Source organism: Excalfactoria chinensis, chromosome 1 (assembly GCF_039878825.1).
Source record: "Excalfactoria chinensis isolate bCotChi1 chromosome 1, bCotChi1.hap2, whole genome shotgun sequence".
Lineage (NCBI taxonomy): Eukaryota > Metazoa > Chordata > Aves > Galliformes > Phasianidae > Excalfactoria > Excalfactoria chinensis.
This window is the reverse complement of record NC_092825.1, coordinates 126,235,675-126,260,024: the sequence shown is the minus strand read 5'-3', so window position 1 is coordinate 126,260,024 and position 24,350 is coordinate 126,235,675. Positions and strand designations below refer to the sequence as shown.

Genomic DNA, 24,350 nt, shown 5'->3' with positions numbered 1-24,350 from the left:
CAGTCCAACCAGCAGCCCACTCCATGTCCACAGACCACGTCCCTCAGTGCCACATCTACACGGTTCTTGAGCACCTCCAGGGACAGTGACTGCACCACCTCCCTGGGCAGCCTGTGCCACTGCAGCACCGCTCTTTGTGAGGAGAAATTCTTCCTAACACCCAACCTGGAATATCCATCAGGCTGCCCAAGGTAGCGGCAGTGCTATTGTGCTGAAGGAGGCTCAAGCGCCTCTCAGCTTTTAGCTTTAGTGACTGGCTTCCTCCCCCCTGCCCTGCCACACACCGCGCTCTATTCCCGGCAGCCTCCAACCGTACCTGCTGCCGTCCCACCCCGCTTCCTGCCCCACAACCCGCCTCTCCCTAGGGAGGACGCTTATTCTACCCTCGAACGTGGGTGAGGAAAAGGGTGGAGGCGCTGACTCACTCCATTCACGCATGTACCACTGGGCTCGACTGACTGGACTTCATTGTAAAAATAGTTATCTCCAGCTGGGGCCAAGGGAAAAAACAACACCGGGGGACCCGCTGGTGGGGGGCGACGGCACGCGTAGGGCTACAGGGGCAGCTGTCAGCGCATGAGGCTCCTCCATCCTCGTGCCCCCCGAGAGCTGACCCGCAGACCGGACTGCAGACTGGGGCAGGCCGAGCCCAGCCGAGCCGAGTGAAGGGTGAAGGGGGCGGTTGAGACCGAGTCCCCCTCCCCGCCGCCGTTCCCGGGGTGGGTGGTGCCCTCCCGGCATCCCCCGGGGCGGGGCGGAAAAGCGCCTGCGCGGGCGCCAGGCCCGGCCTCCGCCTCGCCATTAGCGGCGCCGGTAGCTCGGCTCCGCCCGGGGCGGGGAGCGGACGGCGGGAGGGCTCACCTGCGTGGCGGCGGGGCCAGAGCAGGAGCCGGGTGTGGAGAGAAACGAGGCGAGAGCGGGGCCTTCTTTTGTGTTGTTTTTTTCCCCTCGTCTTCGTTCTCTCGCCTCTCCCGTGCGCTGCACGCCTTTGAGCCGCCCCGGCGTGGCGGCGGCGGCCGGGCCATGGTGCGGCGCGCCCGGCTTGCGCTGGTGGCGGCGGCGCTGGTGGCTCTGGGAGCGCCGGGCGGGCAGGGAGCCCGGGCGCTGGAGTGGTACACGGCGTGGGTGAGCACGAGCTACGTGGAGCCGCTCAGCAACCGCACGGTGCGGGGCAACACGGAGAGCGGCCGCTATGGGGACAGCTCGCCCAAGGAGAGCGCGCAGGGCCTGGTGGGCATCCCCCGCGGCGCCTCGCCCCGACACATGGAGGGCTGCGCCGCCGACACCGACTACGACGTGCCGCTGCCCGCCGGCGGCCGCCCGGCGCCCGACGGGGACCCGCCGCCCTGGATCGCACTGGTGGCCCGCGGCGGCTGTACGTTCAAGGACAAGATCACCAACGCGGCCAGGAAGCGGGCGACCGCCGTGGTCATCTACAACGAGGCCCGCTTCGGAAACAGCACCGTCTCCATGTCCCACCTCGGTGAGCTGGGAGGAGGCGGCTTTGTCTGAGAGACGGCGGGCAGGCGAGGGGGGAAGCGGCCCTCGTGGTATCGCCGCGAAGAGCCGGTTGTAGCTTCCTCTGCTCCGTCCCTTAAATCGCCGCCGAGAGCAGGGTTTGCTTGGGCCGTGGCTCTGTTAGCCCGCATCTCGCAGCGGGCATGCGGCAGCCGGGGCAGGTGGGCTGTGCTCAAGGGAACGCCTCAGGGCTCCGCGGTGCTAAGGTGTGCACAGCCGCGGCTGTGTGAGGAGAGCTGCCGGGGCCGGATATGCTCGGCTCGTCGTCCTCTCCCATGAGGGTCTGTGAGGCGTGGGAGGAGGGTAAACGTGTTTCATGCTTGGGGATGAGGTGGGAACTGATGCCTAGAGAAAAATGTTGAGTTGGCTTGTCTGAGCGTGCTTATCTCTAGCCTGAGGAAAGGAGCCGTGCTGTCTGCAGATGTCAGAACCGGGATGGATGCTGCAGCCGTGGCTCAACCTGTGCCTGGAGTGCAGCGCTGGTTTAACAGCTGTGACAAGATCAAATGCTTGAGTGAAAGGAAAAGATCCTCGAAGCTCTCCTATAAAAATCTGTTAGCGTTTGTAGGCTTCAGAGGAACTTGGAAGGTCTTCAGAGAAAGGCAGAAAGGTGAAGCAAATCACATCAAAAGCATTGGCAACATGCATTTTGGGTGTGATGAGTTGGTTAGTGCCCAGGCTGTCCTGGTGGTGAGGAAGGAGAGGACCAGGGATTTTGTTGAAATGAGGTGTTTCTGCAGAAAACAGTATTATTTGTATGTGGCAAGTTGAGAATTGCCTCATAGCATACTGGGGAAGAGGTAGCTTCTGCTGGCACTACTACGACTATGATCACTGTGTTCCTTCACGCCTGCTGTATGCTTGGGTATGCCATGAAATCATTAAGGCTGGAAAAGACCTCTAAGATCATCTAGTCCAACCATCAGCCACCCCCACCATGCCCACACATCGCTCAGTGTCACATCCACACATTTATTGAACACCTCCATGGACAGTAACTCCACCACCTCACTGGGCAGCCTGTGCTGCTGTCTCACTGCTCTTTCTGACAATAAATTTTTCCTAATATCCAACCTGAACCTCTCATGGTGCAACTTGAGGCCGTTCCCTATGGTCCTATTGTTGCTACCTGAGAGAACAGGCTGACCCCCTACATCACCACAGCCTCCTTTCACATCATTGTTGAGTGTGATAAGGTCTCTCCTGAGCCTTCTCCAGTCTGAACAACCCCAGCTCTATCAGCTGCTCCCCTTGATACTTGTGCTCCAGACTATTCTTTACACGCCATGAAAGAGAAGATGGGCTGCTAGGTAAGGTGGACTTCTGATTTAGGTCCTGTGTGGCTTTTAAGGTTCTTTCTTTTGCAGCTATTTTGTTCTTTGCTCATTTTTCTTCTTTCTTGCCACTGGTTGATAAGTACAATTTTTCTTTGTCTCGTGAGAATTTTCTTGCTTTCCACTCCATGCACTGTTATAACCTCTTATGAATATAACCTCTTATGAATATTTGGCTTTTTTTTTTTTTTTTCTGTGAAATCTCTCTTATCTTGCTTTTCTCTTTGTTTTTTTTTCTGTCATCTCTGTGCAGTGGGAGACCTTGTGTTGACTTGTTAGCGTAGTTGCATCTGTCAGCAATATGAAGACAAATGCCTCCCTGACTGCTGCCGTTCTGTTAACATTTCTCTTTGTAAACTGTTGGAATTCTGCTGATAAAAGCTCTGCCTGTGTGAAGAATAGGCTTTAGTGTACTTATATACAGTTACACCTTTGTACTTTTATTGTGATTTCATAAATGCAGGCTGGACCTCAAGATGGTTTGGATGGCATGGGGATGTGCTGCGTTACAATATAAGCACTATCTCTGAGTAGCAGATTTCTTGTTTCACAGTGTGATCTGTTAAAGCATGTAAATGTAAATAGGTACTGAAATTTTCAGTGTGTTCTGCTGGGTATATAGGGAAGAATTACCATTAGTGTTTCAAGCTTTGTGTTGCTTTAAGAAGAAAGGGGCAGGGGAGAACATGGAATGTAAAGGTATTTTATTGCAGATGCGGGTTTTCCATTCCTCTGAACTGATTTGTGAGGTGACATACGAGGAAAATCCTACCAGTGAGCAGAGTGTGTGGAATGCTATGAGAAATCTGTGGTGCTGTGTGAAGAGTGGAACTGCATGTACATGAAGAACATCCACTTAGTGGATTTGCAGCTGGAAAAGATGCAAGACAGAGCAGTCAATTCTGACCAGTAGATGTGCTTGCAGCCTGAAGAATATGCAGGTGGTAAATGGAGGGCTGTTCTGATCTCTAAGGTTCATTTTTTCCCTATTCTTCTGAAAATCCTGGCCTTTAAGATTCCTTGTGTGCACGGTGCGTGTGTGGTGGTGGCTGTTGCGTGTTTTTAGGCTTACTCCAGCTTGTGTAAAAAGGTTGTCGGCGAGGCCAAGAAGTGATTTGTGCTAGCTGGTGTCAAAGCATTTGACTAAAGACCAAAATTCCAAATAATCTGCTGATTAGTTGTTTGTTTCGTGGGTGCCCTGTATGCGTCACAAGAATGCAGTGAGCAGGGATTTCAGTTAGTAGGTTTGGAGCGTCGTAGCCAAGAGTTTGAGCATGTAGCCTTGCAGTCCTGGTCCTTTCCTCAAAAGGACCTTCTTCAGATATGGCTTATTACTGATGTCTCCTGTGCTTCAGGCCTGATCTTTCTCTCTGAGTTAAGTTCTTGAGAATGTTGCTTGTCTCGTCTCCCTGAGGGAAGTAATAGTGAAACCACTTCACGTGTTTCTCAGGAGCTTCTTTTTTTTTCTCCTGGTGGAAAGCATTGGTTTCACCTGGATGACTCAAGGAGTCGTCAGTCTTTCATTTATTGTATCAGAACGGTCTAAACTCCAGGTTCACAGAATTGGAGTTTGTAGGCATTTTGAACTCTGTTTATTTTCGGTGGGGGGGAACTTAATATAATGCAAAGGTTTACAGTTCCTTTCTGAAAGGAAAATAAGTATTGCATATAAATACTAGCTGGGAGAAGCTGGGGAGGAGTCTGGAGTGGGAAGGTGTAGAGTATTATAGGGAGTAGAGCAATGAGCTGGGGTGTGTGCTGGCTCAGAAACAGGGAAGTGAATAGACTGATACTTTGTGCTGGGCATCCAGCCATTTGTGAATCCTCTCTCAAGCTATGATTTTAGGATCCTGATCAGAATGTTAATAGGAGTAAAATATGAAGTATTGCTCTGCTTGACAGCTGTACTATTGTGTGGAGGAATCGGGACCGGCTGCAGTAGTTAAAGACGAGTCTGGAATGGAGCTCCAGTGCTTGGCTTGTGGCTTTGAGGGAAGCTTGGACATAGCTGAAATCATACATTTAAGACACTTTTCTTTGTGTAACTTATTTTTAATGAGGCTTTGCCAAAATACACCCAGCTAATTCTTTTCTTCATTGACGTGTTTTTTTACGCAGCTATATTGAACAAAATGGGTGTGAATGATTTTGTTCTGACAATTCTAAAAGCTCTTGCCAGCTCCCAAGGGGCAGAATTAAGATTATTTTGGCACATACTTTAACTCTTTGCCACGTTTCTTTCAGAGACCTGAGTGCTGCTTAGGATTCCCAAGTAGTGCATAACTTCTTTATTACCAGTGCTTGCTACTGAAGGCTTCAGTGCTGTTTTACTGAGAGGACTGAACTGAAATTGCTGGCTTACTTAACCTGGACAGTAGCTGTTGAGTTGGGCTGCTAAGTTGTTTAAAAGTAACAAAAGTAATTTCAAAACACTCATGTTATTCTGTATGTAAAAATACATACATGTTGGAAGCCCATGTGGAAAGAGGGACGTGAGCCTGTTTTGATTGCTTGGCTACTTGACTTTTCTGATTGTATACCTTGCTTCTTGAGGCATGTGACAACACACAAACCCAGGACCTGAGGAGGTCAGGTGGGGCTGGGTGATTGGGCACAAGCTCGTCATTGCTGCTGTAAATGGCACTGCTAAAGATCAGAGACTTTGTTTTGCTGCCAGGAGCAAAACATATTCAGTGTTAATTGTGGCAATGTAAGTAGGGTATTTAAATTAGCTCTAAGGGCTGAGCTCCCTCAAACCTTGAGAGCCTTCTGACATTTCTCATGAGGACAGAAACTGAGCATGGCTGTGGTTGGTTTCTGGATGATAGAAGATGATCTTTACATTATGTGTGCTAGTGAATGGGAGTAAGTGTGGTTGTGTAGACTGTGTAATCACAGGTTTCTATATGTATGGCTTTCTCCTTGTGAGGAGAGTGCTGGCTGCAAGTGGAGGCTGTAACAATATATGCAGTAAAACTGACCTTGGCTCAGTAGCAGGGTATGTACCTTCATCTCCACAGAGTTTCAAACGTGTCCTTATTTCCAGGTATCCTAAGGATTTCCTGGCACTCAGTTGAGATGATAATGGTTGGAAAAGAACACACCAGATTTAAAATCTACCTGACTCTGCTGAAGCCTGAAGCAAATATCTTAAAAGTAAATATATATATATATATGTGTGTATATATATATATATGTGTGTGTGTGTGTATATATATATATATATCCAGGTTTATTGTAATGGGGTAAAAATGTGGCTGGTTGTTGCAGAAGTAGGAACAAGTATAGAACAGCAAAGCCAGCAGAATGATTCTCTCAATGAGTGTTTGTGACTTTGAGGTTCTTAAGTGTGATTGTTTTTTAAGGTCTGAGTTGTGTTGCAGCTGAAGCTGATGGAGTGACTCAATGCCAGTTGTCTTTGAATTTCGCGTTTCAGAACAGAAGCCTAAAATTAGAGTGAGGAATGAGTTAAAGTCCTCAGTCCTGCAGGCTGCTCAGGGCAGCTGCCTCTCTGAGATTGCTTTTGTAATGGTGGATCTCAGGTTTTTTCCTTCCTTTCCGAACATCTCATGACCTTCAAGGCCATCATGTTTGACTGCGTGCATCTAAGCACATTTCTCTCCAAGTCTTTAAAGCTGCTAGAATGCTTTCAATGGGCAATTAATAAAATATGCAACAGTTATGTTAGTTTTAAAGCTGGAAGGTGTCACAGTACCTAGCAGCTGTTGTGCAGAAATACCCTGTTTTCCAATTGGAGAAAGTAACTGGCTGCTACTTGGTCATGCCACTAGCAAAACAGAAGTGGGCATTGCTAAATATTGTGGGGTTTTAAAGTACTGTGTGTGTGTGTGTGTGTGTGTGTGTCAGAAATTGTGTGGAGATCTATGCAGCAGGTTTAAACTTGAGTGTAGACTGGGGGCTTGAAGAGGAAATCTGCGTTGGTTGAAAAATCCAGGCTGCTTCCAGCCATCTATTCTTCAAGTCAGAGTGAAAATACATGAATGCTGGTGCCACCCATCCTGGTATTTGTGGACTCTTGCAATTAATTAACTGTATGCCTAAATCAGGAGATGAAGTCTTGTGGGGAATGGTTCTTGGCTATGTGGGATACATTTCTAACTTAATGTGTTCTTTTCTTGGTAACTTATTGGCGCAGCGCAAGGTCACAAAGCAAGGACAATATCACAGTCTCCTCTATGGGATTTATTCATTTATCTGGTAATGCTTTTCTGCTAGTTTAGGGAGGGAAAACAATAATTGTTGCTCAGTTCTGAGGTTGCTTGGACCTGCAGTATTGTGCAAATAATCACATTGTTGGTGAGTGGAGCTAATTAGGGAGCAAGTGGCTGGTGGATTTGCCCTATTTGTCTTAAACTTCACTGCTCTTCATCCCCTGAATACACCCAGTAGGCAAGACAGCACATGCGGGCAGCAGGGTGAATGCTGGCTGGGAAGGGTGGCTGCTGGTGAGCAAATGCAGCTCAGCTGAGCAGGGACATGAGCTGGGCCTTGTTCCAGCAGCACCTTTTTCTCAGGCCTTTGAGAAACCCAGCTCTGTTTTGAAATGCTGCTCTTTTGCCAGGTCTGGAAGCGACTGGTGGGTGTAATGGTTCTTACAGTGGGTGAACAGTGGGGTGATTGCACAAGGTGGAGCTGGAAAAGGTTACCTGGCATTCAGACAAGAGGGTTATTTGGCTTGTGCTTGGAACCTGCAACATTTCGTCCACAGCTGCCCATCACACCTTTGAAGGGGGGGGGGGGGGGGGGAAAGAGAGCTGCTACCTGCAGAAATGCACTGTGAGCCCATTCCCCTTGGAGAGTTACTGAGGTGGTGGGGTTGCGTGGGTGTCTCAGTCTCAGCTGGAAGATGTCTGAAACGTTTAAGGCACATAACTCTTCATGGTCATAGGCAGTAGGTGAGTCCAAAATGGTTTTTCAGGTTTTCGAAATACCTACTGAACATAATGCCGTACATTCAAAGAAACAAGTTTCTTTGAACAGGACTTGTCAATAGTGCTGCTAATGCAGTTGGGAATGGAAAAGGCCTTTACGTCTTCAGTGGGAGGCTTGACTGCAAGTAGCAAGTCGGTAAGGTTGTGAATCTGAAAGGGTAGCTGTGATATTACAACTTTATATTTTCAGCTGGGGAAATGCTATTCTTTATTTTGTGACTTTTTCCCTGGCTCAAGATTCATTTTGATTTTTTTTTTTCTCAGAGGCATGAGTTGAGTGCAAGGCAAACTAGAGAGCCGTAATTTACCAAGGGCGTATAGTAAGAACTGTTCAAATAAAAACAGCATGGACCAGTGGAAAGGTGACATTCATAACAAGTATATTTGATTTCCATTTGTTTTGTAATACCGATCAGATGTTTCTGAGACAATACTGGAATCGCTTCCAGACGAGACTGAGTGAAACCCTTGTCACAAGGACTCTTTGTTCATGCCATTTGGTCTTGAAAGTATCTTAGCTTGTTTGGCTGCAATATGGTGCTTGAAGCCTTTCTTTTAATTGGGTGCTTTCTGTTCCATGTGCATGGAGTGCTTTTGAGTTTTAGTATTTAAAAATATATATTTTGTTTACATGCTTCAAAAAGAGTCCCAAAGTATTTCTTGACAAGTTGTTGCCTTGAAGTCCCATTAGACTGTGAATATTTAGTATTGAAGAATGTAATTGTGAATACTATCCAGTCTTTTTTGTTGTTGTTTTGTGTCCAGTCTAATTGTGCTGTGAATTCCAGTTCAAACTTAACTGAATGTCTCTCTTTTTGTGGTAGTTTACATCCTGTCTACAGCTGCATTCCTACATTAATGAAGACCAACTGTTTTTGAGTTGCAAGTTAGAACCTTAGCATATTCAGTATAAGATGTGTATGCTTTGCTTTTTGCATGGCTTCTGCACCTTCTCTTGCTGTGTGGAATGAAGAGTGTAGGGCCTTGATAAAAGTAAAGTGTACTTTAAATACACTTAGTAGTGTAAACTCCTGAAGTTTATCTCACACTTGAGTTTCACAATGTAAGTAAAGGGTTCTCTATTATTAAACTTCACATAAATTCTTCTGTACTTAAAAAAGAAAAAAAGAGGACACTTTCATGTAATTTTGCTCTCTGCTTTTAATTGAAGAGGCCCAAATTACTGTCAAGCCAGAATGCCAAAATTTTTACTGTTTTTTTTGTTTCCCTCCCCTAACAGGAACAGGAAATACAGTGGTGATAATGGTTGGTTATCCGAAAGGAATAGAGATATTGGAGCCAGTACGAAGAGGCATTCCAGTGAGAATGACCATTGGTGTTGGCACACGTCACGTGCAGGAATATATCAGTGGTCAGTCGGTTGTGTTTGTTGCCATTGCCTTCATCACCATGATGATTATATCGCTTGCTTGGCTGATCTTCTACTATATACAACGTTTCCTGTATACAGGATCACAGTTTGGAAACCAGGTAATTGGAGATGCAGCTTAAAAGTGCTTACAGTCTTCTGTCAAATCAGTTGCTTAACTTTGTGTTTTATTGAAGCGTTTTTGAAGATCCGTTCCTTCTTGTTACTATACTGTCATAGAGTTTTAGAATTGTTTGAGTTGCAAGGGACCCTTAAAGGTCATCTAATCAAACTCTCCTACAACAAATAGGGATGCTCAGAGTTCTGTCCAGCCTGACATTGAATATCTCCAAGAACAGGGCTTCTACCACATCAGCTTGATCCAGCACCTCACCACCTTTATTGTAAAAACTAACTAAATAAAATTACTTCAATCTAAATCTCCTCTCTTTTAGTTTGAAACCTTTTTCCCCTTGTACTGTCACAACAGACTCTGCTATGGAGCCTGTCCCCTTCTTTCTTATAGTTCTCCAACAGTACATGGTGATGATTAGTGAGGCTAGTACACAGTTTGCTAGTTAGCACTCTATGCTTGGCTAGTTGTAACTATAGAAACCAGTATGAAGTAGTGGGAAATTAATTTAGCCAATCATTAGAAAATGAAGGCAGTTTCTTGTGTTGTCATCTAAGAAAGAAAAAGTGTGTTTTTATTCTAACATTTTTTACTGAAGAAAGCCAGTTCTTCCTGCTTGCCTATACCTTAGGACAGTTCAAACCAGAGGAAAATCAAATGCTTTGTAGTCTGTAGATTTTTTAGATTGAATGGGATGTTTCCCAAAAATATGTACCATAAGCTCTTATCAGGTTGTCATCTGAATGCTTTTTAATTAAAGGAGGTCATCTAGCATTAGGCTGTTACGCCCTGTTCCCTACTTCTTCCTCTTTTATGGCAACTGTTGAAAACAAATTTACCAAACTGAAGCTTTAAGTTGTTTTGAATCTCTTTGGTCAAAATATGATATTAGGATTCTTGAGAGAATTTTGGAAATGGGAAGTTGCTCTTGCAACCTAAATCTTATTTGTTTGGCTTATTGACTTCAGCATTGTTAGAACTTGGATGTTAATGGTGACATGGTATGAAGCAAGCTACTCCACAGCTGCAAAGTGAGGCTGAGGAAGGGTGTCTTGTGACACACTGCAATATCAGTTCAGAAGAAAATCTTTGAACGCATTCTTGCTGCTGGAGGTGAAACAGGACAGTGCAGGAAACCTGAGCTGGTACAGAAGTTGGAAGAGGCTGCTTCTGGTTCAGTGCACTGTGGGGGAAAGCTTCAGACTACTTTCTATCATGGGGTTTGGAACATGATGATCCTTGGGGTCCCCTTCCAACCCAAGCTATTCTATGGTTAGTTGAGAGGGGAGAAAAAAGGTACTTAAAATTCGTATAAGGGATATAAGCTATTATTGTATCATTAAGAGAAAAACTGCTTTTTTTTTTTTTAATTATTATTGTATTTCATCAGTGGGAGTTCTTGCTAGATTGATCAAACTCTTAATTGGGAATGTTCAGTTTCACAGTTTCTAGCAGTAGTTATGTCTTTGTCTTAGAATACAGTACTGCTTTATTTGCTTGCTTCCCCTCCAAGCATAATTAGAGCTGTTACTGTATAGGAGTCCAGTATGTTGTCTCACGTCTGTAAAGCCTTTCTTGTAGTCTCCTTTACATAATGTGTCCTTTCAGTGTAAAGCTTTGGATAATGTGTTAGACAGTGTTTAACGAGGGAAGGCATTAATAGCTACAAGCAGCCTTTTGACCTGGTAGCCAGCTGTAGGCTACTGGGCAGGATTCCACCTACTCTCAAGCTTGTGTAAAACCTACAGCCTGCTTGCTTATTGCTTGGACTAACAGGACGGTCTGGTTAATTCTGCTGTTGCAGCTCTAAAGCATAAATTAACTTCAATTTTCCTGTGTGGGAAGGCCCTTAATGCAGGCAGTTACTGTACAAGACTGTACGTCTGTTTGATCTGCTTAGTTCTGTGCCAGCTGAGGCCATTGTTAGAGCAGTATGCCTATAGATAATGTTTACTATTGTGCCCCAAGAATGCAAGACTTGTAGTTCTTCAGCATCTGCTGGCTGGAAGTACTTTGTAAATAAATTATCTGGCCAGCGTTGAATTTTCTGATGCATTCAGAAGGCTTAGTAATCCATGTGGAAAATATTTAAAAGCTTTGAAATGCAGCTCTTAATACTCAAGTCTATGCTAATGCTTCACATCTTTATTCAAGGGACATAGGAAAGAAACCAAGAAAGCAATCAGCCAGCTTCAACTGCATACTGTGAAACGTGGAGACAAGGTAACTTGGTGGCTTTGGTTTTTGGTGAATGATTTGAAGCATGTTGTAATGCCTTATTCGAGTTTAGTCTGAAGTTACACAGAATGTTGTAGTAGTATCAGCCCTTTTTTTGTCTCCTATAAAGATGAGGAAACTCTGATCTTAACAGCACTCGAATACATCAGCAGATAGACTGCAAAATTCTTCCTAGGACCAATTGATTGCGTGGTTTGTGTAGCTGATATAACCTTTTCATTGAAGAGAACGTCCCATTTTATCTTTCAGAGGGCATTACAAATCTAAAAGCTCGCTTCATCTTTTTCAACATACGATACATGAGCTATAAAGACTTAAATACAAATGCAAAAACTGAAACAATTCTACTTAGAATAAGTGATTCTACAAATTGAGTATAGCTTTCCCAAAGTTAATTTTGACAGCTTAAGACCTAAACTAATATCTCATAGAACAAATGAGGTAGGGAAAAAAAGAGGTTTTGAAAGAAACAATTTAGCTTCAGGCAGCTGTGAATTTAAAAGCGAAATTAACTTCTGAGAAGATTTCTGCTGCCATACAGACGTTTCTTTCCCAGCCTTATTTGTTTTATTTGATCAGCTTTTACTTAAGGACTGACTTGTTTAGAGATGAATACAGACCGTGAAAGCGGGGCCTCACGGTCCTTCCGACTTCTCTTTAAATCCATGAATAAAATTAAGGTGAAAAAGAGCACTTAAGAACTTCAAAAGATGTGATGCAACAGAAGCTGTTTGGTTTAAGTTGTACACTATGGAAAGTATGTCCTTTGTGTAGCAAAGTAGCTTGAGGTTAAAACAGTCTCAGAACCTGCCTTCTTTTTTTTTTCCCCCTCTTGTGCGTTCAGAGTGTTTGGTATTTTAAAAGTCTTTCTTCCAATTAAATTGTAAATGGCATCAAAAAGTAATCTGCCAAGCTCTGAATGGAGAATGTGCCTACTCCGTACAAAGTGAAATTAGACAGGAGGAAATATGGAACTGGATAACAGCTTACACGAAGTGCCAAAGTGTAACAACGTCTGCATAGGAAGAAATGGATGTAGAAGAGTCACAGTAAACTCTATCATGAGGACCACAGTGGACCTGTTAATTGCTTTTAAGCTGATATTCAATTGGCTTCTAGAAAGGATCATTTGGAGAGATTTTGCAGTGTATCAGTTCATTCCTATTAGTGTATCTGTGAGCAAAGTAAATAAAATAGGGGATTTTAACAAGGTTATTGTGCAGTATGCTTGTAGCAGCTATTAGTGGTGTGTAGTTCAAGCAAAGTAAAATGAAATTAGGTTAAAATATCAAGCAGAAAAATCTTTAGTTTAGATAAGTAATATCTTACCAATCGTCTTGAGTCACCCAACTACCAGTGAATTTTGTTAACTTAGTGGTGCAGGTGTACCTTTAAACTAATGTGAATGTATCTGAAAATGTGGACTTGCCTCTAGAGAAAAATGGTAACGTTCATATTTCCATTCATTCTGTCCTCATGACAGAAAGAGTGCAATTATTCTGTTTGTGACAGTTTTTTGTCTCTTCTCTCGGAGTTGAGATATTTAACTAAAAATAGGTCAGCCTTTTAAAATTGGTTGCTATCGTGTAGATCTTTCCTGAGAAGCTTATGGGATTATTGCAAAATGGACACTCATTTGGTTATGTGCTGCATGCTTGGATTTTGTCTCTTGTGTAGCATGAGGAAAAATATTTATGATAGGGAAAATGTTTATCCTTAACTGCTTATATATAAAAATAAAAAGATTTAGGAATTTGAGACATCATGTGAAGAAATAGCATGTAAAGGAGGGAGAAAGTTTGCCTGAAGTTGAAAGTTCCCTCGTCATACTGATTCATTTGAATGTTTGTGGTAACTTTTAACTGTTTTGGACAACAGTAAATGTGCAACATTTCACTGGAGGATGAAAGGAGTTGGCCCACCCTGTGTCCTTCTAATACTTACTTTTAAGCAACCCAGTTAACAGTGAATTATTTCTCTTGTCAGGAGGTATCTATCATACCTGTACTGTAACTATAAGTAAGGCTTCAAGGAGGCAGTAAGGCCTGCTAAGAAAATTTAGGTAACTCCTAAAAAAAGTAGGGATGGGGGGGAATCCAGTTTTAACTCCTTGTGTTATAAGCTTGGAGAAGAGACTTGAAAACCATTATACAATTTTACTTCTCCTCCTTTGGCCTCCAAAGGATATTTATTAGGATGTGGTAGAAGAAAAGTATATGTGGGAAAAGATGGTTCACAGTATTCACCTTCAAGAGCCACTTTCTGCTTAGGCTCTTCAAGTCCTGGGTTGGTTTAAAAATTAGATCAGATGCTCATTGTGTTGACTTCTTTTAAAGTTTCTTGATTTTTGTGTGCTTTTTATTGTAAATTGTTCATGGGAGCCAATCTCCAGGCCATTGTTTGAAGTCTAACCAATACCTTAGTATACCATATATAGCTATTTCAATTAGAAAGTAGGGTCCTGGTATTCGGTACCACTTGATCAAATCGTCTAGAATTAAATGAGAGACACATTTTTTTGTTAAGCCAGCTTATACCACCTGTTGTGGAAACTCAAAAGTTTGTTCTATAATGACATGGATGTCGTTTAAATGTTATTGTCTTCAGGGTCTAGATGTTGATGTGGAAAACTGTGCTGTGTGCATTGAGAACTATAAACTGAAAGATACTGTTCGAATTCTTCCATGCAAGTAAGTTAATGTTGTGTTTCTCTTCTCTCTGTGCTGTGTTTTGCCTAACCAAAAATTGATGAGGTTTTTGGAGACTATTTGAAACTTAGATCGGGGCTGAAACCCTGCCATCCCTATGGCCTGTTACACATTGGAGGGTGCTGGGAGGCAATACAGAACTTCATATAGATATATATACACATATATATATACACACACACACGTATATATATATGTATATATTATATTTTTGTATATATATATTTGTGTATATATATAGGAGGGAAAGAAACAATTGGGATAAGTGTAAAAATGAAATAGAACTGTAAGTTTGAATTGTACACACTTGAAATGGTACTTCAGTGGTGTCTTTGTTATTAGTGCTATCTCTTATTTTAGGTTAAAGACTCTTCCAGAGTTTGTGGTTATATCTGTCCTAGTAAATTAAGCAGTACCTAAATGTCAGGGTTACGGAGGAGTTGGTTTACCTGTCAAGGCAGTGCTTTGCACATCTTGAGAAGAAGTAGAATGTGCTTTTCATAGTAAGTTATAAAAGCTGTTTGGTTTTTTTTCAGGCACATCTTCCATAGAACGTGCATTGACCCTTGGCTTTTGGATCACCGAACTTGTCCAATGTGTAAACTAGATGTTATCAAAGCTTTGGGATACTGGGTATGTTGCACGCTTGTTTTAATCTTCAAGAAAAAAGCAAGTCTTCATATAACTGTTCAGAATGAGAAGTTATTACTTAACTAGCTGGAGAAGCTGAGCACAGATACAAGAGTAAATGAGAATATGAAAAATAAGGGAATTTTGTAGATAGGCGCTTAAACAGAACATTAAACTGTTTGAGAACCTTCTGTGTTCTCTGTGGTAGTCATTTCTGTCATCAGCAGGCAATAGTAATGAAGTTAAAGCAAAAGTAAGGCAGTTTGCTCAAGCTACAAAAATCTAACTTAGTTCAGTGATTTCAAGTATGTTTTCAATCTTGTTGAGAACTGCAAATTCAATGTAAATTTTGTATTATTTTCATATGATTTGAGCACATATATGTATAATTCCACATATACCCATTGTTTTATCCCTGTAAATGAGGCACTACTAAGAACCTTCCTAAAGACATTGATTGGGAATTGGTTAGATAGAGAAAATGATGTGCTCTCATTTCTTCCTGACAGCACCAGAAAAGAGAGATGAAGACACATGCGGTAGGTTACTTGGTCACTGTTGATAAATAGTCTTGAGTTCCATTAAGATGCCTTAGACACGAAAGTACCTCTTCTCTTCTACTGATCTGCAGAGGCCTTCAGGAAGAGGGGTGTTCCTTGGATTCAGGGGCTTTCCTTTCATTGGCTAGGTCTGCGTTATGACTAGCTTCTCTCTTATTTCACTACAGAGACTTAGAAGGTATACGGTTGGCTGACTTTTTTTCTTTGGTGAAGGATGGCAATACTTCTGCTTTGTAGTGTGTGTATACATATACTTATTACATTGTATGTGTATATACATGTACACACCAAATTGTGGTGGTTCTATATAGCAAGTCAGGCTTTATCCAAGAGTTGCAATCTTCTCATGTGAAATAACTGCATTGCTATTGTTTATAGTTTGCTTCTTGCTTGTTTTCAAGTCTTGATGTTAACGTAACTTGTGTTATATGTGAAAGGTTATATCCTTTTGTATGTGGTCTCAAAGCTGAAACACTTCAGAACACTTCTATTCCTTGAATTCCTGTTGTTGCAGGGGGTACTGATACCAGCACTAACCAAGAAGTTTAATGACTTCTCTGCTTGTTAGATAAAAGCATTGGAAGCAGGTTGAATGAGGTGATATTAAACAGAGAAACCCAGTTTGCTTTTCTGATGGAATGAAGAAAATGTCTTCTCAGCCATGCAAGCTGTGTGAGATAGCATTCAGTTGTTTGGTCTTGAGCCTCATCTGGGTTGTACCTACCTGATACATAGAGTGATTGTGTGAATGCTTTGCTGATGTGACAAAGAAGTGGGAAGAGCGGGGCAGCTCTTTCAGCAGCGTGCTTGCTGGCTTGTAACAACAGACATGAATGTGTAGCTTTATTACAGAAGTCTCTTGAGCCATGCTAAGAGTCTGAAAGCTGAATTCAGTTTTATGGTAAACACTTCAGATGCTTGTGTTTTTCAATGCTTATGGTAGAAAGAAGACAGGAAGTCCTGTTACTTACCTTCTGTTTTGTAAACTGTGTACTTAGTGGACTAGTTACTACTAGTTACAAAACAAGAGAACTGCAGTTTATCATGTCTGACTTCCTGGTGTAGATGAGCATTATCGAATCTTCTGTCTTCAGCTTATTTAGCTGCTGAAGGTTTGAAAACAAAAAATCACTGATCTTTTCACTGACACTCAGACCCTTTGGAGCTTAGTATCGTGTGTGTCTCAATTTGTGTTCAAATGTAATTTTTCTACAGCTCATTGCAATTCAGAATGTTATAAAGCCTGCTGTTTTAATAGCAAAGGAAGGAACGGCATAGAATTTCATAAGACAGGCCTTCACTAATTTCTTGAGGAGGGGGAAAATGGTCATTCTGCAGTCCACAGAAGAGCTACTTGTACCGTACTGTACTTGTTTAACTAGTGTGATTAACTTAATAGCAATAGCTTAAGGTTCAGTTTTAGGAACAGAATGGTGTGCGTAGGACTTTAATCCATCCTGAAAGTTATGAGAAGTAGCTTATGCTGTCCACCTGATGAAGTAAGATCCTTTGCTCATGTTGCATGTTTTATTCCTTCAAAGCGAGGAGCTGGCATTACTTCTATTTTTTCAGACCAGCATTTAAAGTTAGGCTGGAGGAAGAGGAGGAGAGAAGCCTTTGCATATGTCAAACTTCTGTTTACTCCAGTTTTTAAAAAAAAAGTTGCAACTTGCCAAATTATTGTTGTGTAAAAACAGCAGGTTTATATCATCTTCTGCATAATCAGTAGGTTTGCTCACTGAGGACTTCGTATGCACCGAGTGTGTTCCTAACCAGGCTGCATTGATACTGTTGCTGAAGTGTTGACATACTCCAAGTGGATGGGTTGACTCCTGCCATTGCTGCTCTTGGTTTTCTGAGTTTTCTGGGAACCTGACATTGACATTTGAAGTAGACACTGCTAAATACTGTACCCATGAGCTGATAGGCAGTGCTAGCTGGAAAGAAAACATTTTTTCCTCTAAGGTGAAAATATGAAGTGATTATATGAAAGAATGTTGATGTGTAATAGTGGACAGAGTCAGTTAATGTGTTTTAATTTTGAAGGGGGACCCTGAAGATGCACTTGAAGTTCCAATACCTGAATCAATAAGTGGCAGTGTTTCAGTTGGAAGTCTGAGTATTGCTTTACAAGAAGATGACAGAAACGAAGTAAGCGAACTGTCAGCTTCCTCCACCAGTGAATCTGTGTTGCAGTGTACCAGTTTAAAAGAGGATGCGGGTGAAACCACAGCATTACTTGGTAAGTAATAATTCAGTTTATCACTTTATAATCCTTGGTGCCATTATTGACACTGAAAGATGGCTTTCTCCAAATGATGGTAGTAGTCTTAGTATTGCACTGCAGTGCAGATTAAGCAGTGTTTGTACTGATGTTCAGAACAACACAGGCAGGTAGATCCTGAGGCAGCCCTGTCAAGATAGGAAAAAAGATGTTTGGGGAGGGGGGAGATAGAATCTTCCCAAAACACTGCTTACTTATGTAGAGCGTCTTGAACCTTATAGATATGTGGCTATTTAATTTGTTCCCAGAATTTAGATAAGGCAATTTAAAAGATGAACCTAGAAACAAATTCTCTTTTAATTTCTGACTTGTAGATGTGGATGTCAGTAATAACCGGCATGGAGAACATCTATCTAATGGAAGTTCCCACTGAGCTGCTTCATGGAAGATAACCTTGGACAGATTGTTGAAGAACTATTTTTTATTTAAGTAGTATGGACTTTTGTCTGGTTAATGGAAAAATAACAATGTAAATTATTTTACCTTTCGAACTTTTCTAGCTGGTGTTCCAAAAGGGCTAATAACTAAAAATTTTGTACACAAGAGGATTTTATAAAACTTCCTCTGGATGTCTCATCCTATAAAGAGATGCAATAACCCTTTTTCTGTAAGCATTATTACAATGTCATTGTGTTTCAGAGGGCTGTAACAAGATGAAGACAAGGCAGTGAGACAGTGTAGAATGTCTAATGTATACGTATTTTGGAAGCACTACTCATGTTCAGCATGTATATATGGAGAACACTTACAAGACTGCAACAGTTAAAATGTTCTGAAAGTTCCGATCTGTTGTAATTGGAGATGGACTTTAAAAAAGGCGCAATCTAACCTTTGGAGGTATCAACTTAATGGGTATATTACATATCCACTTTGCTGATAAAAAAATTAGTAATTGCGACTTTCATGCGTATAATAAATACTAATTTGATCTTGTAATGTGTTCCACTGAGAGCAAAAGGAGACTCTTGTCTCACTAGCTTTTTATACTGAATTTGGCAGTAATAGGTTGTGCTGGGTGGTCTTCATGTGCTGAGCGTGTAGACTTATTTAGGTATATGCACACTGGTTACCTCTTTCAATCTTAAACTCAGTAGGACAGAGGTAAAGGGCTAACTATGGCTAAAATGTATTTATTAGTCTATTTATAAGACTTAATTCCTTCTTATTCCTGCTCCCATCTTTATGTGCAAATTGGAACTGTTTCTTAGGATCTACAGACACTTTTCCTTTGTGTAGAGATGCTAGAATTCTTCTCCTGGAGATTCCATAATAGGGGTTTTGACTGGGTTTGTCACTAGCTTTCATTTCTTTCAGATTAGCAGTATTGTGCCTTATAGTCAAACACCTGTGAAACCTGGAGCATCCGAAAGTAAAAAATAAACCCTGACATCTCCCAGTACGACCTCGTATTCAAATATTTATATACTCTAAAGCGATATAGGGAATTGCTAAACTGTTTTGTAAAGAAATATGTATATTTAAAACACTGCTTAATAAGGGTATCGATGAATCGCTTAGGATTTTAGCATTGTCATGTTATAAATGTGCTATGTTCCTCAATTTTTTTGGGTGAAGCTGTTCTTACAGGTTGCTTAAAACGGTGTCTGTTACCAGACGTCTGTTTCAGGATGCATTTTGTTTTTAAAATGTACATTTGGAATGTTTTTTAAGAAAATATGCAATTCTTTTTTCTAACTTACATTGAGCTTCAGTAGAAGCAATAACTTTTCTTGAGTTTAGAACGAGTGTTCCAGAAATGAGAGATTTCATCTGGGGAAATACAGTCTGAACTTCTACTTTGCAGGGCAGATGTTTCATCCTAAATTCCCTTCAATACAGTCCTGTTAACGCTTACTTACAGACAATAATCTGCCTCTTCCTTGTAGGAGTGTAACTTCTAGGTTTACTGGAAAATTATCAGGTTGTAGTTCTGATGTCACCAGCAGGTGCAAGTTTCTGTGATGCCTTTATCTTACAAGAAGCACATAAGAATGGAATATGACTGACAAAGCATCTCCAAAACTGAACAAATAAGGAAACAGCCCACGACTAAAACAAACATCGTACAGGGACGTTTATCTCCAAAAGAAGCCTATCCACATTTACAGAACTGCCTTTTCAACTATCTCTTCAACGTTATAAACTAAGTCTTCTCCCTCTTCCTTAACACAAAATTGAACATTGTTTTCTTTTCGTAGTAAATATTGAGAGGGTTTAAACTCTAGCTCAAGGAGGAACCAAGAGGAATTTCCAAGAGAAGTCTTGTTAATCTATGGATCGTATCTTGCTGATATCTGCAGTGCAGTATTCATACTGGAGGGGAGAACTGTGGTAAGTACCTTCGAAGTAATGACTCTAAAACAAAAAGCTTTGGTTTAGAATTGAAGCTGGAATCTGGAAGGAGGGGTAGAGAACCTGCAGATTGACAGGTGCGCTTAGGAAGTCTTAAACGCTGATAATTTTTTGCAGAGTGTACAAATATTAAATGTCATGGGAGACTTTGTGCGTAGTCTGTCATAGCTGTGCTGCTGAGGAATGATGACAATAAAAGGCCGAATTGCAGTGCCTCCAATAAGCAGTTTGCTCTCCTTGGAAGCACGATGACAAAATTGTCTGAAGCGAATGTTGGTCTGACCTCAGAGAGCTTGTGTACTTCAGCCAAAATAGTGATAGTGCGAAAATAAAGAACAGGAAGGAGTCAGTCTGTGGAACTTGAAGCGGGTAGCAAGAGGCTTAGAAACACATGGTTAGAACTGAAACAGAGCATTTAGAGTGTGTGAAGGCAGCTCTAGGTAAGTACAGGTACCCAGATTAAATATCTGTAATTTTACTTATGGTAGGGCAGGTGTCCTTTAACTTCCTTCCCCACCATTTGGAGAACCTATTATCAGCCTCTCTGTTGAGGCTATTTCCTGCCTGATGCGGGAGCTAATGCTGTGTGTGTTGTAGGTTCTCATTCTAGCTGCGTGTTTTTCATAAAACATGCGAGGGCTGAGATCTGTCCCTTTGTTACATTGTGCTTTTAGACCTGTTGGCAAGAAAAGAATGAACTGTAGACGTTTCAAATCTAAATGCATCTTAACTGTGAGTGAAATTACCAGTGGTACCAGTTTAACTAGACAACTTGGATTTTTTCCTCTAACTACCTCTGATCGAGGTTGCATTCTTCTAAGGAAAAAAATGGGCTTCAAGCAACGCTTGGATGAGGTTCTCTGCTGTAGTTGATTGGATAGCAGTAACTCCTTCTGCTGGCCCCTACTGCCAAGTGCACAAATGCCATGCAGTTGCCTATTGCCAGCAATCAGTGCTAGATTAAGAGAAGGTATGCTGAAGGAGTTGTGGGGTGGTTTAATCACAGTGAGAATGTTTTTGAACTCTTTCTTTACCTGTTGAACTGTGTGCTTGTATATTCCTACCAAAGCTGGCCTCTTACTGCTCTTGAGAAATTTCTTTCCTATTCAGGGCATAGAGAAATACTGTTGCAACAACTTTAGGCGGGGGGGAGTGTGCCAGGTATCTTTTCTTGACCTCTTCTTGATTTAGGGGTGGTCTTCTGGTTTTCTGCCCAGCTTTCTGGGTTTTTTTTAAGGCAAGGCAGTAGCAGATGTGCAGAGGAGCCCAGCACGCGTGTGTGGTGATAGCTGTCCCCTTCTATCCCTGTGCTTCAATGGGTGCTTGAGACAAGTGAAATTTAAGCTCATAAGTTTTGATAAGCTCCGTCAGATGCTTGTGTTGGTTTTACATGACTGGGCAATAAATAGGATAGCATACTGAGCTGCCCCATAAAAACAAACTTATTTTGCCTAGCTAAGCCTAGGCATCTGCTGTTAGCAGTACCAATCATTACTTGAGGTTAAGGGCACTGTGAATCAATAAATGCAGTTACGCCATACATACGTGGCTTTGGTACACATTAACATCCTAGTGTTCACTAAAACTGGGAATTTTTCTTCAAAAGACCTATAAGAGCTTGATCATCTTCCGAATGGGGAGGTCATGTGTAGTTGTTGGAGGTTGGATGTCTTTGGTTGGAGTTGGTGATTTCCTTAGTCTGAAGTTGATGTCCAAAGCACTGGGTACTGAACACAGCATTTCTGTGCTGGACAAATCTGCTGATGTTGTTAAGGAAGCGCTGACTAGAAGGAGAGGTGGAACTGAAACATAGTAGAGGGGGATAGCTGTCATTATCTCATCAGGTTAACCTGGAGGGAATGGTGTTCTTGATGTTGGCAGCTTGACAAGAAACTGTTCTCTTCCTCATGTTTCACTTCAGCCACCAGTCTGGGTGAGACTTGACAAGATGCCTCAAACCAATGGAACAGCTTGCTGATACGAGAACAGAAGAGTGGCCTTTACCAGTTTTCCTTTTATGCATCAACTGTTCACTCGATGCTGGCTGTCACATTCAAATTTAGGAGTGTGATAAACTAACTCAGCTTAAATGGTAGAAAAATAGATCGATCCAAGTGGTATTTTGACAGGCTGGGAAGCTCTGTTTCCTTACTGTGTAGTAGGATGAGGTGTGAGGGTTAAGGGAATGAGCCATTGGGATGTAGGAGGAGGGCAAGGCAACTTCTCTTAGGGTTGAGGTGTACTTTTATAGTAGGGCCACGCAGAAATGAAACTTAATGAGAAGTGGCAGCAGTAATTTTTCTGTCCTCGATGCTGATCATTACTAGTTGTTCTTTTCTCTCACAGGTGATATGTGAAGATTTGGGAATTGGAACTGTAGCTTAAACATGCACAAATCAAGCTGGTGGCTTTTGTTTTTGTTCAGTATGGGTCCTAATCTCTCTCCTCGGATATCCTGCTGCATTGCGGAACTCGATTTGAGAAAGTTTAAAAGTAGAATGTCTCTACGATTGCATGTGTTTGTGTGGAGAATGCATTGCCTGGAAGCTGTTCGTTATACTTCCATTGGAGCTGAAGCTAGTTTTCACCATCTGAAACACGGTAATGATATTGTCTTTTTAAATGAGCGTATCCTTCTGAATTGACAACAGCGAAATAATTTGAGTTTCCATCATTGCGTTAGTCTGAAGCTTAAGTCCAAAACTTTGAATTCACTTCTATCAGTAACACAAGGGCAGGTAACCACTTGAACTTGCTACTCTTTGTCAACAACTATTGACAATCAGCTGTTATGGTAACCTTGTACTAACTTGGTTGCGTTGATTGATTGGATTAAGCACCAAACAGTTGTTTGTTTTTTTCCCATTGTGTATGTACAATGATAAGAATGTCAAGTTATGCATTGTTGATGTAACTTAATGGCTTAAAGCTCAAATTCCATAATAAATTATACAGACCTCTTAAAAAGCAAAGTCCTGAGGAACTTCAGAGTTTTCTTTATTATACATGTGCAAACAGAGCTGTGGTGGGTTGACCTTGGCTGGCTGCTGGAGGTCCGCTATATTGCTCTCTTGCTTCCTGTCCTGGACAAGAGGGGAATAAAATGGGGGAGACACCTTTCCAATCATAGCCATGGACAAAGAAAGCAGACTTGACTTTGGGAACAGAGTTAGGGTTAGTGAGAAACAAAGGCAAAGCAACAAACATCGCCTTTCTCAGCCTGTTTCATTCTTTTCTCCCCCTTCTTCCACCTCCTGCCCTGAGCCCCCAAGGGACAATGAGGATTGTGGTTTGTAAGGCTTCACTTTAGCTGCTCCTTCCTCACTTTTCTCTTGCTTAAGTGTGGATTCTTCCTATTGGATACAGTCCTTCACAAAATAACAGTTCAAGAGATTTCTGCATTGATTGCTTACTACTAATAAATGAAACACAGGGTGTGGGTTATGGGAGTTTTTAAGTAGTTCTGGAAGGATAAAGGTGGGCCCAGCATCTGCACCACAGCATGGAGAAATGCTACTTTAATTGGCCATCCTAACTCTGAGAAACCAGCAGTCGTAATCCTCTGGTGCCTAGAGAGAACTTCTTACAGGACATCTTACAAAGAGATTATGTTGTGTGAAGTAGGAGATTGGGGAAAATCCTATCAACCCAAGGAATTTAACAACAGGCAGTACTCAGGTAACACCAAAAGCCTCGATCTTACAGTATCAACCTTCTGCTTCGTAAAAATCTGAGAAGCAGATTGAGATTACATTTATGGCTATCCCGTAACTATAAAAATGGCTTTTGTTTATCAGGCAGCACTAGATTAGGACTAAGCTCCCTTCTCATATTTTTTTTCTCAGATCTGTGGGCTTAAATATCAGCAATTATTTCACCATCAATTTAAAATGAGACTTTAGCTGACCCTTTCCCTGCCTTCCCCAGCACTTAGTCTCTGACTCTTTACTGTGGGGTTGGAGGTTATCTTCATTTTGTTAGCCACAAAGCAAGTGCCTGTGCAGGTTCTGAAGTGAGAGCAGGCTTATGACTTCAGTTTTTACAGAAGAAATGGGGCTGCTTTTTTCTACAGCAGAGCATTCTCAAAAGCATGAAATTGTTGTGGTACTTCAGCTACTGATGATACCAGCCAGCATTCTGGAAAGATTCATTATGGGGAGGAGAGAGTATATTGCATTGAGCATACAGCTCACACCTCAACACACTTTAATGCGTTAAAGATTATCCTTTGTCTTATTCTAAACATCAAGACAGACTTTTCCTTACCTGCTG

The 24,350-nt window shown here is 42.0% G+C and overlaps 1 protein-coding gene and 1 non-coding gene across 3 annotated transcripts; both read left to right on the top strand.

Annotated features, from left to right (window-relative positions):
• The first annotated feature begins 782 nt into the window (after positions 1-782).
• RNF149 (ring finger protein 149) lies at positions 783-23,050 on the top strand. Of its 2 annotated transcripts, XM_072351687.1 has the most exons (9): positions 783-1,483; positions 9,045-9,295; positions 11,461-11,529; positions 14,152-14,234; positions 14,789-14,885; positions 15,392-15,421; positions 17,489-17,684; positions 18,041-20,057; positions 22,425-23,050. In XM_072351687.1, the coding sequence occupies exons 1-8, from the start codon at positions 1,024-1,026 to the stop codon at positions 18,097-18,099; spliced, it is 1,245 nt and encodes a 414-aa protein (XP_072207788.1). In that variant the 5' UTR covers positions 783-1,023; the 3' UTR covers positions 18,100-20,057; positions 22,425-23,050. The 2 variants fall into 2 exon arrangements, with proteins under 2 accessions (XP_072207788.1, XP_072207798.1); XM_072351697.1 differs by lacking the exon at positions 15,392-15,421 and having other exon boundaries at positions 879-1,483.
• On the top strand, positions 20,254-20,367 carry LOC140247543 (small nucleolar RNA SNORD89). The gene has a single exon (XR_011902721.1). It is a non-coding gene; the product is annotated as a small nucleolar RNA SNORD89 (small nucleolar RNA).
• Positions 23,051-24,350: the final 1,300 nt, after the last annotated feature.

Excerpts from the sequence above, each read along its gene's own strand:
- RNF149 (XM_072351687.1), top strand. The coding sequence starts at position 1,024 with ATGGTGCGGCGCGCCCGGCTTGCGCTGGTGGCGGCGGCGCTGGTGGCT. Across the intron at positions 14,886-15,391 it reads TCAAAGCTTTGGGATACTGG|CACCAGAAAAGAGAGATGAA; the intron begins GTATGTTGCACG and ends TCTTCCTGACAG. Across the intron at positions 15,422-17,488 it reads GAGAGATGAAGACACATGCG|GGGGACCCTGAAGATGCACT; the intron begins GTAGGTTACTTG and ends TTAATTTTGAAG.